The sequence below is a fragment of the Chlamydomonas reinhardtii genome, chromosome 6, assembly GCF_000002595.2.
Source record: "Chlamydomonas reinhardtii strain CC-503 cw92 mt+ chromosome 6, whole genome shotgun sequence".
NCBI lineage: Eukaryota > Viridiplantae > Chlorophyta > Chlorophyceae > Chlamydomonadales > Chlamydomonadaceae > Chlamydomonas > Chlamydomonas reinhardtii.
In genome coordinates this window covers 1,495,013-1,511,833 of record NC_057009.1, presented here as the reverse complement: position 1 = coordinate 1,511,833, position 16,821 = coordinate 1,495,013, and the positions used below count along the sequence as shown (strand labels likewise).

At 66.6% G+C, this 16,821-nt stretch overlaps 3 protein-coding genes across 3 annotated transcripts; 1 reads left to right on the top strand and 2 right to left on the bottom strand.

Moving 5' to 3' along the window:
- Positions 1-7: 7 nt before the first annotated feature.
- On the bottom strand, positions 8-7,059 carry CHLRE_06g259750v5 (uncharacterized protein). The gene is made up of 5 exons (XM_043062773.1): positions 6,930-7,059; positions 5,864-6,723; positions 5,356-5,532; positions 2,909-5,119; positions 8-2,772 (listed from the first exon to the last, which is right to left on the bottom strand). The coding sequence occupies exons 2-5, from the start codon at positions 6,650-6,652 to the stop codon at positions 1,804-1,806; spliced, it is 4,146 nt and encodes a 1,381-aa protein (XP_042923479.1). The 5' UTR covers positions 6,653-6,723; positions 6,930-7,059; the 3' UTR covers positions 8-1,803.
- A 490-nt stretch (positions 7,060-7,549) lies between these two features.
- CHLRE_06g259700v5 (uncharacterized protein) lies at positions 7,550-10,845 on the top strand. Its single transcript, XM_043062772.1, has 6 exons — positions 7,550-7,992; positions 8,098-8,273; positions 8,555-8,629; positions 8,830-9,325; positions 9,519-9,784; positions 10,016-10,845. The coding sequence occupies exons 1-6, from the start codon at positions 7,813-7,815 to the stop codon at positions 10,338-10,340; spliced, it is 1,518 nt and encodes a 505-aa protein (XP_042923478.1). The 5' UTR covers positions 7,550-7,812; the 3' UTR covers positions 10,341-10,845.
- Positions 10,846-10,911: 66 nt separating this feature from the next.
- CHLRE_06g259650v5 (uncharacterized protein) lies at positions 10,912-16,799 on the bottom strand. Its single transcript, XM_043062771.1, has 11 exons — positions 16,363-16,799; positions 15,715-15,895; positions 15,282-15,355; positions 14,888-14,918; positions 14,490-14,599; positions 13,842-13,970; positions 13,387-13,458; positions 12,903-13,043; positions 12,205-12,312; positions 11,873-11,995; positions 10,912-11,577 (listed from the first exon to the last, which is right to left on the bottom strand). The coding sequence occupies exons 1-11, from the start codon at positions 16,591-16,593 to the stop codon at positions 11,470-11,472; spliced, it is 1,308 nt and encodes a 435-aa protein (XP_042923477.1). The 5' UTR covers positions 16,594-16,799; the 3' UTR covers positions 10,912-11,469.
- Positions 16,800-16,821: the final 22 nt, after the last annotated feature.

Genomic DNA, 16,821 nt, shown 5'->3' with positions numbered 1-16,821 from the left:
GCGTGCGACGAGGGGATGTGAGCTTTATGCAGCTCGAGGAATGGTCCAAGCCACTTGGAGCCACGCAGCGAACTACGGCAAGGACGCCAAGGATGCGCCACTGCGTCATCGGAACTTGCAGTGGCAGCCTCCCGCCGCCCTTGCAAGTTGCTACCTCGTAGCGCGGGATGCTGATATGCTGAATCAGGACGTGGAACCCTTGTGGAATGTGGATGAGACTATAAGAGTGTACCTACACGTCTTGTTCTCACAGAAGATGCACACAGGCTGCCCCTGCCAAGGCAATGCTTTTCAGTCGTGCAGGGATCGCCTGCCACGCCTGGCCACGCAGTGTCCCGCCCCGTAGTCCACACACCTCATCCGCACAGCGCCACCCGCCACAGCGTCCCTCCACAGCGGCACCGCACCCCACCCCCCGATGCCTTCATGCGAGACTGTACTGGGGCTAGGGGCTCCAGATGTGGGCCAGGAACAGAGGGCACAGATGGCGGCAGGTTTGATGGAAAGAACTCCAGTGTCACGCGATCCTACGCGCTGACGCTTTCCCCACGTGCAACGCGCCATGTCAGGTCACTTGCCAGCGCGTGACACCAGCCAGGCAGGTCCCCTCCCCACACACACACACACGCACTACACCCCACACAACCCTCCACGCCCTGCACTCAGCAGAGCCCAGCGCAAGCCCACCGTGCATTCCCGCAGCTAGTTCCCCATGTCCATGCACTTCCAGGACAAACAGCAACCGCCGAGCTGCCAGATTGATGCCGCTTATTGGGCAAGAAGCCATGAACTACCTGACCAAGTGACCAAGGCGCGCGCAGCCGTACCCAACCCAGTGCCGCAGAGTTCACATGCACCGGCTGCCGCCGTAAGCCTAAACTGCGATCAGACCCTCTGCCTGAGGCTTTATCATTAGGGACGCGCCGATATGATCACGACAGTGACCACCCCATGCCACTAAGCCGGCATGCAGCACGCCGCCGTGTGCGAACGGCCATCTGTCAGTAGAAACAGCTGCTGGTGTCACTCCGTGCTCGCGCAACGATTCCATGCACTTGAAACCCTGCCATGCCCACACAATTGAGTTCGCCCACTCGGCTTGGAATGCCTTCACCTGAAACCCACTGGACGCCGAAATGTCAACACAGCATTGAGCTGCCTCACGCCACCCCAGGTCTCTTTAGCAAGTTTTTGCAGCAGCAGCAATAATTAAGGGAATGAGAAACGATTTACGAAGCATCATGGAATCACGCGGGTGAGGCGAGCAGCTCAACCCAACTTATTGTACGGCCCCAATGCCTGCATCGATGTAGGCGGGATCGTACCGCAGTGTTGAGCGTCAGTTTGCATGTGCTAAGATGCAATGTCCAGCATCCTTCGCAACAGGCGCCGTACAGTCTCATGATACGCAAGGTGAAAGTCAACCCGTCACTTTGAACACCATAAGAGCTGCACTGCATTGAAAGCACGTCAGGTGGTGGTAGCTCATCGATAGCACAAATCGTAGTCGCAGCTAACTACTCTCAAGACCAAACCTGCTCGACGTGGGTCGATCGCAGCTAGCGCACCGACACAGCAAAGGCTCCTCTGCAGGTACAGTGCTCAACACAACCGCGCACACAGAACAATGCAGCCGCCCAGACACACACCGTGGACATACACCTTTTCAAGTACTTCGCCACTCGTACACCTTATGATTGCGACTTGGCCGCCGTACCCTCATACACACATGTCTGCGCCCCGCCCCGCCCCGACGTGGCGGCGCGGCAGCCCCGCTAAGTCAGTGGCGCGCACGCAGCACCACTACCGACCCCCGGACGGCGGTCTAGAGCCTGGCGCCGCGCCGCCGAGGCCGCCGAGGCCACTCCCACTGCCATGCGCCGGCGGCTGTGGAGGAAGCGACACCTGCGGTGGCTTGGGAGGGCTCACCGCCGGTCCCGAGTACGCAGCCGTGCTGGCGGCAGCTGTAAGACCGCCACCGGCTGCGGCGGCTGCGCCCGCCGCACCGCCGCTGGGGCTGCCCTCATTGCTCCGGCTGTTCACCGCTGCCATGCCTAGTCCGCTGCCTATCCTACGGCTGGGCAGAGGCGGCGACAGCGGCGGCGGCGGCGGCACCAGAGCCACCGGCACACCAGCCGCCGCGTGGGCCGCACCCCCGCCACCACCACCACCACCACCCCCAGCCCCGCTCACGCTGATGCTTTCCGCTGCGGCGTTTGCAAGCGGGCTTGCACCGCTGGGGCTCACGAGCACGTGGCTGCGGCTGCGTCCCGCCGGGGGCGACAGTGGCGAGTGCGGCGAGTGCGGCGAGTGTGGCGACTGCGCCCCGCTGCCCACTGCGCCTAGGGCAGCAGTGATCACAGACGCGCGAGTGAGAGGGTCTGCTGGTGGCGCCGGTGCCCTTGACGCAGTGTCCAGAGTGGCTCGCGCAGCTGCGGCCGACACCACGCCGACTGATGCGCCGCCTGGCCCCGGAGGTGACCGGAGCGCCACGCCGGGGCGCTCCCCAACGCCACTGGTCCCATACCCACCAGCAACCCCGGACAGGGAGGCCCCAGATGAGGCAGCATTGTCGGCGGCGGGGGCAGCGGCGGCACCGCCACCGCCACCGCCGCTGCTAGCGGCCCCGGAGCCACCTCCGCCAGAGGTGGGTGCCGTGCCGGAGTGCGCGGCGGCGGCGGCGGACGAGGGACCGGCGGCGGTGGCAGGAGACCCTAACCGCTGCTGTTGCTGTTGTCGGGCTTGCAGGAAGGCTTGCACATGCGCCGTGACCTGTGGCACCCGTCCCAGGCAACACAAGGTTACGGCCACGCCTCTCATTGCTCGCTGTGGGCTAGTTCCTGGATCCGGATCTCTCACATACGCACATAGCACATACACATACACGCACGCCCTGTCACACACGCACCTGCAGGTCACTGGCGGCGCCGCCGTGCCCCGCCGCCAGGGCCGTGTGCCGCCGCCGTGTGGACGGAGACATGGCCCCCGCGCCCGCGCCGCCCGCCGCCGCCGCCGACGTGGGCGGGCTGGCCGGCATGGGGCTGTTGGGGCCGCCGCTGCCCAAGCTGCTGGCGTAGCCGCTGGCGGGCATGCTGGCGGAGGCCTGGCGGCGGGCCGCGGCGGCGGCGGCAGAAGCGCCGCCACCGCCGCTGCGCTCGCGGTCGCTCACGTCAGCGGCATAGCCGCCGGCGCTGCCATCCGCAGAGATCTCGGAGACAGAGGTGGAGACACCGGCCTCCTCTGCTGCGGCGGCGGCGGCCGCCGCCGCCACCGCGAGCAAGGACGCGCCGAGCGGGTGGTGCGGCGACGGCGCGGCAGAGCTGGTGTTGCTGCCGGCGCCCACACTGCTGATGCCGCTGGCGCCCGCGCCGCCGCCGCTGCCGGCGACGCGGCGCGTGCTGAAGACGGGGCCCGTGAAGCCCGGCCAGGCCTCAGGCTCGGCGTTTGGGATGCCCGTGCCCGTCCCTGTGGCGCCGTCCACGGCTTCCACCGCTGCGGTGGCGGCGATGGCGGCGTCGGAGCCGTACGTGGAGAACGATGCGAAGGTTGAGATGTCGCGTGTGGCCTGGGTCCCCTCACCAGGAGGCGGCTGTGGTCGTGCCGCCGCTGAGGTCGCTCGCCCGCCGCCACCGCCCGAGAGACTGGAGGCACCGGCCGGGAAGGGCGCCGCGGCATCCGCCGCCGGCCGCGCGCCTGCGCCACCTCCGCTGTGACCAAAGGTGGGCTGGTAGCGCCCGCGCGAGTCGGCAGGCTGCGGCGAGGAGAAGCCGGCGGCGGGCGGCGTGCCGCCTGGCGACGGCGGCGTGCCACCCGGCGACGGCGGCAGCATGAGTGACGGCGGCAGGGCTGACATGGACGCCGTCTGGCGCCGGGCCTGCAGCGGCGCCGTCGCCAAGAGCACCGGCGAGGCAGCGCCAGACGAGTAACCGCTCGACGCCGTCGCGGCGGCTGCGGCGGCGGCTGCAACCACTGCCGGCCGGACCAGCAGTGGCGAGGGCGGCTGGGCGTATGCCGACGGCAGCGCACCGCCGGGGCTGGGCGGCACCCCGCTGAAGGACCCAGCCTTCCGGTCGGCGCCGCCGCCACCGCCGCTTCCTGCGCTACCGCCGCCGGTCGAGCGCCGAAAGGCCTTCTTGATGCCTTTGAGCAGCCCCTTTATGCTACCACCGCCACCGCCGCCACCCGCTGACGCCAGTGCTGGCTGCTCCTCTGACACGGACCCCGCCGCCGCATAGCGCCCAATGCCGCCGGCCAAGCGCAGCGCCGGAGACGCCGCCTCCACATCCACACCCACACCGCCGCCGCCGCCCCCAGCAGCCGCCGCCTCCCCACCAAACGTTGTCGCCGACGTGCTGGCTGGTCCCACACGCGAGCTGCCGAACCAAGAGGGCGTGCTAGGCACGCTGCCTCTCCCGCCGCCGGCAGCCGCAGCCGCAGCCGCCGCGGCGGCGGCACCGCCGCTGCCCACAAGCAACGAGGTGCTGCGCGACGGCAGCGGGCTGCAGGACTGCGGTGACCACAGCTCTCCCGCTGCAATGCCGCCCGTGGCACTGGGGTGTCTGATGTTGCCGGCAGACGCCAGCCCTCCAAAGGACGCCGCCGCCGCCGCTGCTGCCGCCGCAGACCCCAGAGCTGCATTCAAGGACCCGCCACCACCACTACCGCCGCCGCCACCGCCGCCGCCGCGCCCACTTCGGTCGAAGATGCCGCGACCGCTGACGCCACCGCTGCTAGCACCACCAGTCGTCGCGCCGCCGCTGACGGTCCGCCCTGACCTGTATACCGCCGAGCTAGCCGCCACAGCGCCCGCCCCTCCGGCTCCGGGAAAGTCGCCGAGCGATAGCCGCCGCCCTGCCGGCATGGCGCCGCCAGCCGGAAACTCCGCCGCTGGTGTTATTTCTACCTCCACGACCCGCAACGGCATGCGCCCGCCCGCGCCGCCGCCGACGCTGCGGCCGCTGCCGCGCTGCGCAGCTGCTGTCGCCGATGAAGGTCGCGAGGAGGAGGCGGAGGAGGCGCCGCGGCCCTCTTCCTCGCGGAACGCCTGGACCGCGTTGTTGGCTGCGGCGGCGGCTGCGGGCCCGCCTCGCGCCATTGCCAGCGCCCTAGCCAGTGTGTCCTGCGCATGCGGCACCATGAATGCATTGCGCCGCTTAGTTTGCACGACACGACACGGAGTTGCTGGACGGCTGTGACTACCCTGTCCGAGCCCTCGCCCACATGACCTCCGTAGCGTGCGGCTGGCCGCGCAGCCCAGCGCACTTCTGGGTTTGGTCATTGGACCCGCCACACACACACACCTCACTTATGAAATAATCATGAATGTAACCCCCACCTCCTGCTCCCTGACCGCACCTGCGCCGCGTCCAGGTCACACGCCAGCTCCTCCTCATCCAGGCTGTCGTCATCCGCGTCGTACGCCGCCGCCGCCGCCGCCATGCGCCCCGTCACCGCCGCCACCAGGTCCTGAGGCGCGCCGCCGCCCCGCCCGGCGCCGGCAGCCACCGCGGCGGCTCCGCTGGGCGACTGTGCCTGTTGTGACGCGTGAGGCCGCGAAGCAGTGGTCAGTACCCCGCTGCGTGTGTGTGCGCCACCGCCACCACCCAGGCCCCCCCCCCGCCTCATGACCATGCCCGGGACCCACCTCCCGCAATCCATTCCGTTCCTGCCAGTACCCGTCAGGCCCCAGGTGCCCCTGCAACCGCATTGGATTTTGGACGGCTCTACGCCCACCCCTCGTCCTTAGCACCACGCACGCGCACCACGCTTCTGCGCGCGCGACCGGACCCGCATCCCCAAACCGGCATGGCTTATCACACCCTGACCACCTCCACCTCCACCTCCACCTTTAGCTGCCCCGCACCTGGGTCGTGGCGCTGGCACTGAGCGGCCGCCGGGGCCCCGTCACACCCGTTTGCCCGGGGCTGCCAGCGAGCGCGTGCCCCAGTGGCGACGTCCCGGCCACCACCGCCGCCATGTCACTGCTCGACTTGTAGGTGCGGTTGGGCGAGGCCGACGCGGGCCGCCCCGCCAGCACCGACGCCGACGCCGGCCCGTTGAGCGCCGACACGTAGCCCGTGCCGCTGCCGCCGAGGTGGGGGTTGGGGTGGGGATGCATCTGCCCTTGGACGTACCCGGCGTGGGAGTGGCCGCGCGGGCTGAGCATGCTGCCGCCGGGGCTGCCGGCGCCGGCGCCTGCAGCCCCGGCGGCGGCGGTGGCGGCGGCGCCGCTGGGAGAAGTGCCGCTGCCGCGGCGGTGCAGGTCGGGGTGCGGCGGCGTGGAGCGGCCGTCTCCGTGGCGCACGCTGGAGGCGGAGCCGGCACGCACGGTGCCGCTGGGGCTGGGGCGTGTGCGGCTGTGGCGATGGTGCAGGACGTCCACGGTGTCGATGGGCATGCTGGCTGGATCCACGTCGTCGGCTTCGTCGTCGGACTCATACCAGGTCTGGCCCACGGCCGACGCGCCCGCGTAAGAGGCCCGCTTGGCTTCCCGTGTGCTGGTCAGCGTCGCGACAATAGACGCCCGCGACGTCTCCACCTCGTCCGGCAGATAGCTCGGTAGCGCGAGCGAATTTCCATTTTGCGCCAGCAGAACTGCAGGCGTCCGCAGCTTCGCCAGTGCAGCGCCGGGCGCAGAGGCGGAAGCTGACATCCTGCAGCGCCCCGCCTTCACTGCGCTACCAGCTGTTCTGATGTACTATCAATTCATACATCGAGGGCGCCCTGCAATCAATTCCGACACACAGCCGTAAGAAAACCCGTCAGCTCCACGGTGAGTACCAGTATCACTGTTGTCCCCCCCACACTGTTTTGTTATGTGCATATGATATACGAGCACCCGTTAGCGCCATCAGCGTCCCGCCGTCTCGCTTGCGACTCTATCAAGGCCGCGAGGACTCGAAGCGCCCGTCTGTTCTTTGCAACCTCACCTAGTTAATATATACACGCTTAGCTTGTCAGGAGGATCGCGCGTGAGCAGCGGTAGTCAACTAAGAAATTGTTGCCGTGGCTGCTCTCGTTGCTGTGCCGTTTGTCATGATGACCCGCAACTGGTAGGTATGTAAAATGCTTTGGAATTCGTTTTGTGGACAGGAGAGTGAACGTCGCAGCCACACGGCCCGAACCTGTACTGACGCGGGTTTCGACCCTCATGCACTCACAATGTCTCACCCGTAAACACCGGGGGACTCCGACAGGTCCTATGAGGCTTGGATTCCGTTAAAACGTGCAGAAGCGCTGGAGTTGAGCCTAGGTGGGATGCAGCAGCATTCAGCAGGAGGAGCCAAGGAAGGAGTGCACCCTCAAGCACTCAAGCGGCACTCATAGGCTGTTACGTCTTGTTCTGCCGCTACGGTGGTCCTTCCAGCACAACTGGCTGACACACACCGCGGTAGGAGGGAGTATTGACAGCTTCGCGTGCCTGCGTCGCGGCATGCGTGCCAGGCGTGCCCACCCCTGCAGCCCCCTCAACAGTCCTCAACTCCCCTGCTCCAGCACCACCAATACCGAGGAGCGTCCCCTGCGCATAACACAAACACACTATCAACATGGTGTATTCAACCAGAAAATAGACACCACGGCAATGTGTTATTCTTCAGCTCAAGTGCCCATGGGGCCGTATTGTGTATTTCTCGCATAGGTAACGGCTTGAATGTCTAAAGTGTACACGTGATGTATCATTATTACCAGTGCTATTATTTACTGTCAGGTCTACTACGTATGCGCGCATCGTTGCACTAAAACATAGCAACGCATCTCTTGCCATCGGCACGACTCGCGCGGGCTAACACACAGACGAACAATATACAGCAAATGTTAGGCCGAGCTGGGGCCGCATCGGGAGGGGTGCATCAAACTTATGCCACCCTCGGCTCGCTGCTCACCTCCCTGTCCCGGGCAGCGCCGCACACCACCACGTGCGACAGCCTCCGCCGCATATCGCAGCTGGCATTTGAAGAAGTGAACGCCGGCGCCAGCACAGCCGAGCACCCCGTGAGTGATACCTCAGCTGTTGCACCTGACCAGGGACCCAGTCACGCAGGGCCACGGGTGTTGCAGCCACGCAACACCCATCATCCCCCACCTTCACCCTTGCAGACGGCTTCGCCCGATCGCACGCTGTTCGTACTGCACGGGCTGCTGGGCTGCGGCCGCAACTGGCGCAGCTGGGCCAAGCGGCTGGTGGAGGGCGCGGCGGCGGCGGCGCCGGCGGCGGGTGGGCCGTGGCGGGCGCTGCTTGTGGACCTGCGATGCCATGGCGCCAGCGCCAGGAGGTGAGGCTGGGGAGTGTGTGAGGGTGTGCGTGTGTATGCGTGTGTGTATATGTGTAACGGCTAGGAGGCGTGCAAGGGCAGTGGGGCTGAGCGTTACGTGTGGAGGGCGGAGGGCGGATTGAGTGAAGTAGTGCAGCGCGCAGGTGTGCCCTCCATTGGATGCCACCAACATCGCAGCCGCGGCGCGAGTGCTGACTCGTGCTTTGTCATGTACGATGTACGTCGCTCTTGTGTCCCCCGGCGTGTGACTTAAGCGCCGTGTCATGTGGTGCTCCCTCCAGGGTCGGGCTGCACCCGCCGCACAACATGGCCACCGCCGCGGAGGACGTTGCGAGGCTGGTGTTTGAGCAGTGCGGGTGAGCACAGGGCTTGGGGTTGTCATGGCGGCTCTGCACAAGAAGCGGACCAGGCACCCGCGCATGTGCGCGAACTGCTGAGGCACCTGCGCTTGCTGTCTCTGTCCAAGCCGTCCCACCCGAGCAAGGCGATCCTCTTTTGCTAGAGCGGTTGTGTCTTTTGCTAGTGCGCTTCCCAACACTGTCAACAACTGCAACAGGCATCACCCCCCGGCTGCCGTCCTGGGCCACTCGATGGGCGGCAAGGTGGCGCTGGCGTTACTGGAGCACACACGCAGCCGAGGGCCGCAGTCGGCAGCAGCGGCAGATGCGCCATCATCGCCATCAACAGCAGCAGCAGCGGCAGCGGCAGCTTCCGCAGCCTCTGGGAGTGCAGCCGGCGCGGGACCAGCAGGCGGGAGGGTCGCGGGCCTGAGCAGCGGGGGGCCCCGCGATGCCACGCCGCGCTCCTCAGCCTTCGCGCCCTTCTCCACCACCTCTGCAAGCGCCGCAGCCGCTGCAGCCTCCCCCTCTGCAGCCGCCGCTGCAGCTGCGGCTGCCACCACCGCCGCCGCCGCACACCGCCGCCACGGGCAGGACGAGGGGCCGACGTGTGCGCCGCCGCGGCAGCTGTGGGTGCTGGACTCGCAGCCAGGGTTGGTGGCGGCGGAGCAGGACGCGGGCACGGGCGTGTCACGTGTGCTGCAGACCGTGCACGTGAGCGCTGGGGCCTTGCAAAGCGGTTGGATGAGGGTTGATGCGCCGGTAATGCTGCATCCGCAAAGCATGCTGATGATGACTGGGTGCTTCTGCCATAGCAGGCACGCGGTGCCTCCATGTTCGTGAGGCAATCGGCAACGCGGGCAAACTTGCTGACCACTTGCCCTCTCCTCACGCTCTCCCCTTGCAGTCCGTACCGCTGCCCATCCCCAACCGCGCCTGGCTGCTGAAGCGGCTGCGCGAGAGCGGCCTCACTGACGCGCTCGCGACCTGGCTCGCCAGCAACCTCGCCCCGCTGCACGAGGCGCCGCACAGCCACAGCCACAGCCACAGCCACAGCCACAGCCACGGCCACAGCCACAGCCACGGGGGCGCAGCGGTGGGGGCGGCGGGCGCGGGGCCGCTGACGTGGACGTTCGACGTCGCCGGTGCGGGCGCCCTGTACATGTCTTACCGGTAAGGGTGTGCATGGACAGGGTGGAGTAGGGAACAACAACGTGCGTGCGGCGAATGCGCATGCTAGTCGTGAGCCGGAGTGTATCATGTGAATGCGTGTGGGCTAGAGTTTTCACCTTGTCAGGCTTCACGAGCAATGCTTCCGCCCCGCCCGCCCGACGCTGCTTCTGCTCCTGCACACCTACGCCCCATGCACCACTACGCCCCTGCACGCCTGCACCCGACACGCAGCACGACGCAGTACTGGCGCACGTTGGAGGCGCCGCCGCCCGGCACCGCCGTCCACCTGGTGCGCGGCGGCCGCTCCGACCGCTGGCCGGAGGACCAGCAGCGCCGCCTGGCGCAGGCGCTGGCACACGCCCAAGCCGCGGCAACAGCAGCAGCGGGAGCGGGAGCAGGAGCAGGGGCGGGAGCAGGGGCGGGAGCGGCGGCGGCACGGGTGGCCGCTGGCACGTTTGACCTGCACGTGTTGCCCCAGGCCGGCCACTGGCTGCACGTGGACGACCCCAACGGGCTGCTGCAGCTGGTGCTGCCGCGGCTGGTGGCTGGGCAGTAGCAGTTGCAGAAGCAGTAGCGGCGGTGGCGGGTTCAGCACTGTAGCACTAGCGGCGGTGGCGCGTTGAGATACGGCCCGCACTTGTGGTGCACAGGCAGCGGTGAGGCGGTGGCGTATGTTTTGGGGTTGGTTTCGCTTGGTCTCTCCCTCTGAATACGTGCTTTCATTACAAGAAAGTTAACGGTGACCGGTGATGTCCCAGTGTAAGGGTTACAAGGGGTCAGACCGCATATGCTTGTGTGCCAGCAGTTAGGTGCTGCAAACGCTGTAACCAGCTGTTAACGCTGGCCGGCTGGCGCACAGCTCGGAGCGCCCTGGACGAGGGAGGGGGGCACTTTGGGCGGGGGGACCAGGAGAGCTGCGGAGAGGATAAACAGGCCGCGGACAAATGCTGCGTAGGCGCTACGTAAGGCACGTATCCTAGGCCTCGTGCCCACGCGCAGGAGTACAGAGCACCGGCCGTGCATGTGTGATGCGTCCGACCGGCATAGCCTCCCGCTCTAACTGTCCCACTTTCGGAGTGAGCATACCGTATTTGCGGCGCGTGCTCCTGCCACGGTGCCAGATAGAGCCATGCTGGCATTTACACACAGCCATCCACCGTGTACCCCAATTCCCAGCTAGCCCTTAGCAGGGAGTCTCTCTTGGCAGGCATCAGTAGTAACTTCGCAACGTCATCCTGGTGACGTCTTTCATGTCCATCACGCTCTCTCTGGCCGCGTGCCTTTCCCACCCATGCTGTGCGCCCCACTTGCCCACACAGGAGCGGAGCCGCCATTCTGCACACGCCACGCGGGCACAGCTCGTGAGCCGCAGTACCGCCATGCACCCCCCGCTCACCAACCGCACTGCACCGCCTAGGGCCTTCATATGTATTCCAGCACGCATGCGCGCTACCGGTCGCCGCTCGGATCAGCACAAAAGACTAACTACACCCACCAGTATAGCCAGGAGGCTCACAGGCGTACGCACGCCTTTGCCCAACGTGACAGCCAAGGGCCGCCGGCCGCAACGCTACTCGCCCCCCACCATTACACGCACATACAGACACATGCATCACGACTCAGCCGATACAAGAGCTCGCTTGCTCCCGCACACCGCGTCTCTGCCGCTTCCCCCCCCCCCGCCGCTACCAGGCCGGCTGCGGGATGATGCGCGTGTAGGTGGGGCCGCTCTGCTCCGTGGTGTAGAAGTGCACTCGCATCTGGCTGCCCGACAGCACCACAGCCACAAAGCCCTGGGGCATACACATGCACGTGTGTGTGTGTGCATGATGTGTGAGCGTGAGCGAGAACACATCGACGCACGTGAAGCCAGGGCCACGCATATGCGCCTCAGCGCGCAGTCTGCACACCACCCAACCACCTCAGCCCAGCTCTGTGTGCAAGCGCTGCTCGAGTGTGTGCACGCCCCGCCTCAGGCCCCCCACGTCCCCAAGCTACCCCCCATCCACTCCCGCATCCCCACCTCCTACCCCTGACCCCCTCCCGGCCCCCTCCTGTCAACCCCTGCCCCGCCCCCCTCGCCCCCACCTGTGTGTCGGACAGGAACAGCGCGTCGCGTGTGCGTGTGTCCATGTCCAGGTCGTCGAACTCGCCCTTGCGCGTGTCACTGCCCGCGCCGCTGGTGATGTAATGGACTGGGTCGTCCGCAGACTGGCAGCAGGCGCGGGCGCGAGGGGTGGGGGTCAAGGCGCGGCGGGGGCGAGGCGTGGTGGGGTTGAAGCGCGGTGTGTTTCCCGTGCAAAATTGCAACCGCCTGGAGGCACACACAGCACACACAGCACATACACGCACACGACACACACACACACACACAGACACAGACACAGAGACACACACACGCACAGCCCGCGCGCGCGCACCTTTATGAGCTGTTGGTCGTGCTCGTGTCCGTTGATGTAGGCCGCCACCCGGAACCTCTTGAGCCAGGGCCGCATGAACAACATGTCGTCACAGTCGTAGGCGTCAGGCTGGGGGGTGGGCAGGGGGTAGGGGTGGTAGGGGTGGGGGTGGGGGTGGTAGGGGGGGTAGGAGAGGCGTGGAGGCGTGGGGGTTATGGCGCAAGGGGTGTGGCGGAGGAGCAGGAGGAGGAGGGGCGACAAGGGCGGGTAGGTGCGCGGGGATGCTTCACGGCCTACTGTTTGACGGTCTGCCACAGTCTGGTCCCTCACTGGAGGCTTCACTCTACACACCCATCATCGGTCGCGTTATAGCAACCTCCTTTATAGCCTGTTCGAGTACGCTACCCCGCCTCGCCTCCACCCCGCCTCCACCCCGCCTCCACCCCGCCTCCACCCCGCCTCCACCCTGCCTCCACCCCGCTCATGCGCCTCCCTCTGCCCCATGGTAAGCAAGTCGCTGCTCTTCGGTCTACCGGTCTCCGGATAGGACAAGGCTCACGACAATGGGTCAAGCCACACCTCCTTCGCGCTAGGCTGGCTGGCTGGGCCTTGGCATACCTGGGTGTGGAATCAACTACGCTACCCCGCCTCCTCCTCCTCCTCCTCCTCCCCCTCCTCCTCCTCCTCCCCCTCCTCCTCCTCCTCCTCCTCCCCCTCACCTGCGTGCAGTGGCGGCCGTACGACCTCACGGGGTGGTGCCCCACCACCAGGCGCCAGCTGGAGCCGCCCGCCGCCGCCGAGCCGTTGGCGTACGAGGCGTTCAGCTGCTGCTGCAGAGACGACTTGATGGCGTCGGCGTCCTGGGGGCAGGGGGGGAGGGGGGGGACAGGGATAGGCGGAGGTGGGGTGGGGGGAGGAGGTGCGTGCGGGGCAGTAGTCGAAACCACTGCATACTGTACCGAGACCCATGATCCGATAGAAATGGGGGTGGGTGGGGAGGAAGCGGAGGAGGCGGAGAAGAAGGCGGAGCAAAGTTGTCAGTCGTGCCTGACTAAGGGAGAAGTCACGCTCCCAAGACACGCAATGGAGGGTGTGCGGCCAGTCGCTCCTGCTCGTGCCAGTCACTGCACTAAAAGCTACTCCACCACCCTTGCCCCGCGCCGCCCAGCCCGCCCTCCCAGCCCTGCCGGCCTGCCGGCCCACCTGCGCGTTGAAGCCGTTGAGGAAGTCCACCCAGGAGGCGCCCGCGTACTGGTAGATGATGGGCGTGGTGTCCTGGAGAGGAGATGGGGAGGAGTGGAGGAGGACAGGAGGAGGAGGAGCGGGTCAGGCGGGTAGCGGCGGCGCGGTGGTCTCTACTGATGTGCAGCCCCGTACGGGCTACAGCGTGGGGCCACAGGCCCTAGTTGCCTAGTTACCCCCTGCCGGCCCCGAACACGACGTCAGCTCATCGCCAGCGAGTTGCCCGCCGTAAGCTGGGTGCCGCCTGGGCTAGAACCACGTCCCCCACCTTTACCAAACCCACGCCCGGGCCCCGCTCCCTACCCCAGTCGTGCGTTGCATCACCCGCCCACCCACCCGCCCATTTATTTACACCCCTCCAACCCCACCCACCCGCCCGCCCACCCTCACCCCCCCCCCGCCACGCCCCCCCGCACCAGCATGACCAGGTCCAGGCTGCGCGGCGCCCCGGTGGCGGCGTCCGGCGGCAGCGCTATGCGGCGAGTCACCACGCCGCCCATGCTGGCGTTCCAGCGGGCGTCGCGGGCCTGGAAGCCCGGCTGGACCTGCACAGGTGCGGGAGGCGGGGGGTTGCAGGGATGTTTGGAAAAGCGGTACAGGATGTGCACTGAAGACTGCGGACGAAGTCGTTACCACATTTGCGGCCGTCCGGGCGGCCGCGCGGGGGGAGGAGGTGAGGGGCGGGAGGGCGATGGGGCGGAGGGGACAGCTAAGGGTGTGCGGCACAGCTGGCACGTGTGTTCTGTGGGATACCGCAGTGCCGTGCCCGCCGTCGCGCATCTGGCCAAACCCTATCACCCGCCCGCCCGCCCCCACACTCTCCTGCTGCCCTAAAACCGGCTTTCGCAAACCTACGCAGCCGTCACCACCCCAGCTACAGCCATCCCCGCCACCGCTACAGCCGTGTACCACCTGGAACAATGGACATACGGCCCCCGCGCCACCTATACACGCTGTCAAGCCACCGCTGCCCCCTGCTGCTGCCCCCTCCTGCTGCTGCCGCCCACCCTCCTGCCCCCCCCCCCGCACGCCCCCCCCCCCAATGCCCGTCCCGCTGCGCCCACCTGCCACCAGGGGCTGTAGCAGCACTTGCCAGCGCACTGGTCCGGCCCGGACGGCGAGGCCAGGCACTGCCCGGTGTTGAGCAGCGACACATCCACCGCGTCCCCGTAGTCTGTCAGGAAGAGGAGGGTGCATGAGAGGGTGAGAGGAAGAAACAGGTCACACCGGCCGATTCACTCGCCCACGCACTGCCAAGCCACACCGACCTTCCCATTTGCCGCACCCTCCCCCAAATCCCCACACGCACCACACCCACGCCCACCCACCCACCCACCCACCCACCCACCCACCCACCCACACGCACTTCGGCGACTTTGTTCCGTTTGGTATTTTAAGACACACGTACACACGTACACACACACACACACACTCCGGCTGGCGCGGTGCGCCGTGTACTCACCGTGGTTGCCCATCACCACGTACCAGGGCACCTGCGGCCAGGGGGGGGGGCGCAAACAACAGCAGCGGTGGGGAGCAGCTCCGGCGGCTGTAGGGCAGTCAGGGCTTTGCGGCCGCCGCAACCCGCCCAGGCGGCACCGGCGCCGGTCCTGCATGCGCTCCACTCCAGCGCCTCCCGCCATTCCCCGCCCAGTCGCGAGGGTGCTGCAGCCGCGCGCTGCCGGCCCCCTGCCCGCAGCGGCCCATGGGCCGGGACTACTGCGCCCACTGCGCCTCTGCCGGCCCCGTCGCCACTCGCCTGCTCCTGCCTGCCTCCCCGGCGCCCTCCACCCGCACGTCCACCCCCCTCACGCCCGGATGCCGGTGGTGGTGATGACGCGCTCGCGCTCTCTCACCTGCAGCTCCTTGGCGGTGTAGATGTTCCTGAACGACTCGTCAAACTGCACGTCGTCCACCGACCGGATGCCGCCTGTGCGCGACAGTTACCGGTACACACGCACGCGCGCGTTCAGGGCCAACGCGCTGGGTTCAGGTCCTTCCCTCCCGCCACCAAGCGCGCTGCGTCTGTACACCCGGGCTCGAACTCCCTCTTGCGGCGACAGTGTACTGACCCAGGGTTACGGCCCTAAGCCCGCCACCACCACCACTACCACCACCACCACCGCTCCCAGTCCACCACCGGCCCCCCTATTTCGTTGGGCTCGGGCATATACTCCCTCCCTGCCCCCTCGCTCTATTGCATTGGGTTTGGTTTAGTTTGGGCTGGTATCTACAACCCCCCCCTCCGCCCCTCAAGCCCTGGTGGCCCCTCCCTCCCGCGCCGCCCACTTGGGTAGAAGTTGTCGCCTGTGCTGACGACGAAGGCGGGCGGCATGCAGCCCGCCACGTCCGCCATGAGCCGAGCGGTGCGGCGCTGGTTGTCATTGCCGGCCCGGCCCCAGTCGCCCACCACGAAGAACACCAGGTCCGTCTTGGAGGCGTCGTAGGTGCGGGGGCACACGTAGTCCAGCTGCGGGGATGGGGAAGGGCGCGACACATGAGTACGAGTCCTTGACGCAAAGGGGTAGGAGGATGGTAAGGAGCGCATGCGGATGCGTGTCACTGTGTGTGTGTACGAGGGTGTTTGACGCGAGTGCAATGCGCGCGGTTCGGGATGCCGGGGCGGAGGCGCGTGGGGGGCAGGGGCGCGGCGGAACGGCGAGACGTGCATGTGCTCAGGGGTTCGCTGGCGTTTCGCATTCCACGACGTGAAGGGGCGCCGGATAGGGTGTGCGCCACACGCAACGGATGCACGAAGCAACCATCAAAGAGAAGGCGGAGAATGAGGCGGGGCCGCAATGTGGCAAGGAGTTTCGGTGGGCAGGGTCCGGTGGGCAGGGGCAAGTGGGCCTCATCACGTTAGTGGCGCGACCCCGTGAGAAGACCCGGGCGGAGGCTGTGCAAAGGTTGCGCCAGGCCCCTTCGCCCAGAGCCTACCTTACGACGGCTGAGGCCGTATGCTAACCCCAGAATAAGCGCGACCAGTCCCACGACGCCAATGGAAATGCCGAGGCCAACGATGAGTTTCTTTCGCTTGAGTTGTAGTTCATAGGTGTTCCGCTTTGCCCCCGCTTTCTCCACGCCACTGATGAAGAAGCGGTCCTCATCCTCCAAATCGTAATCAGCACGCAGCGCTGTGTGCTGCGAACCGTTGCCCAAAGCTGCCATTTTCTGTTACACAGCACTGGCACAGAGCAGCTAGAGCATAGCTTACTCAATGATTAGGTAAGCAAGTATGCATAGGTAAGCAGAAGGCCTCGAAATGACGCTCAAGTGTTTTCGCGCTCTTGCTCGCTCAAGCTGAATAGTTACCTGCGATAAACGTTAGAATATGCATAACGCAGTGTACCGTTGCTTCAAAACCGCCGAGTCAATTGAAGCCCTGGAACCTCAGAA

What these genes read in the sequence shown, in the direction of transcription:
- CHLRE_06g259750v5 (XM_043062773.1), bottom strand. Translation starts at nt 6,652, where the DNA reads ATGTCAGCTTCCGCCTCTGCGCCCGGCGCTGCACTGGCGAAGCTGCGG. An exon ending in GTGCCAGCGCCACGACCCAG is followed by an intron (nt 5,533 to 5,863) that starts GTGCGGGGCAGC and finishes GCGTCACAACAG; the next exon opens with GCACAGTCGCCCAGCGGAGC. An exon ending in GTGACCTGGACGCGGCGCAG is followed by an intron (nt 5,120 to 5,355) that starts GTGCGGTCAGGG and finishes CCGCATGCGCAG; the next exon opens with GACACACTGGCTAGGGCGCT.
- CHLRE_06g259700v5 (XM_043062772.1), top strand. Translation starts at nt 7,813, where the DNA reads ATGTTAGGCCGAGCTGGGGCCGCATCGGGAGGGGTGCATCAAACTTAT. An exon ending in CCAGCACAGCCGAGCACCCC is followed by an intron (nt 7,993 to 8,097) that starts GTGAGTGATACC and finishes TCACCCTTGCAG; the next exon opens with ACGGCTTCGCCCGATCGCAC. An exon ending in CATGGCGCCAGCGCCAGGAG is followed by an intron (nt 8,274 to 8,554) that starts GTGAGGCTGGGG and finishes TGCTCCCTCCAG; the next exon opens with GGTCGGGCTGCACCCGCCGC.
- CHLRE_06g259650v5 (XM_043062771.1), bottom strand. Translation starts at nt 16,593, where the DNA reads ATGGCAGCTTTGGGCAACGGTTCGCAGCACACAGCGCTGCGTGCTGAT. An exon ending in AGGCGACAACTTCTACCCAA is followed by an intron (nt 15,356 to 15,714) that starts GTGGGCGGCGCG and finishes TGTCGCGCACAG; the next exon opens with GCGGCATCCGGTCGGTGGAC. An exon ending in TCAACGGCTTCAACGCGCAG is followed by an intron (nt 13,044 to 13,386) that starts GTGGGCCGGCAG and finishes CCCTGCCCCCAG; the next exon opens with GACGCCGACGCCATCAAGTC.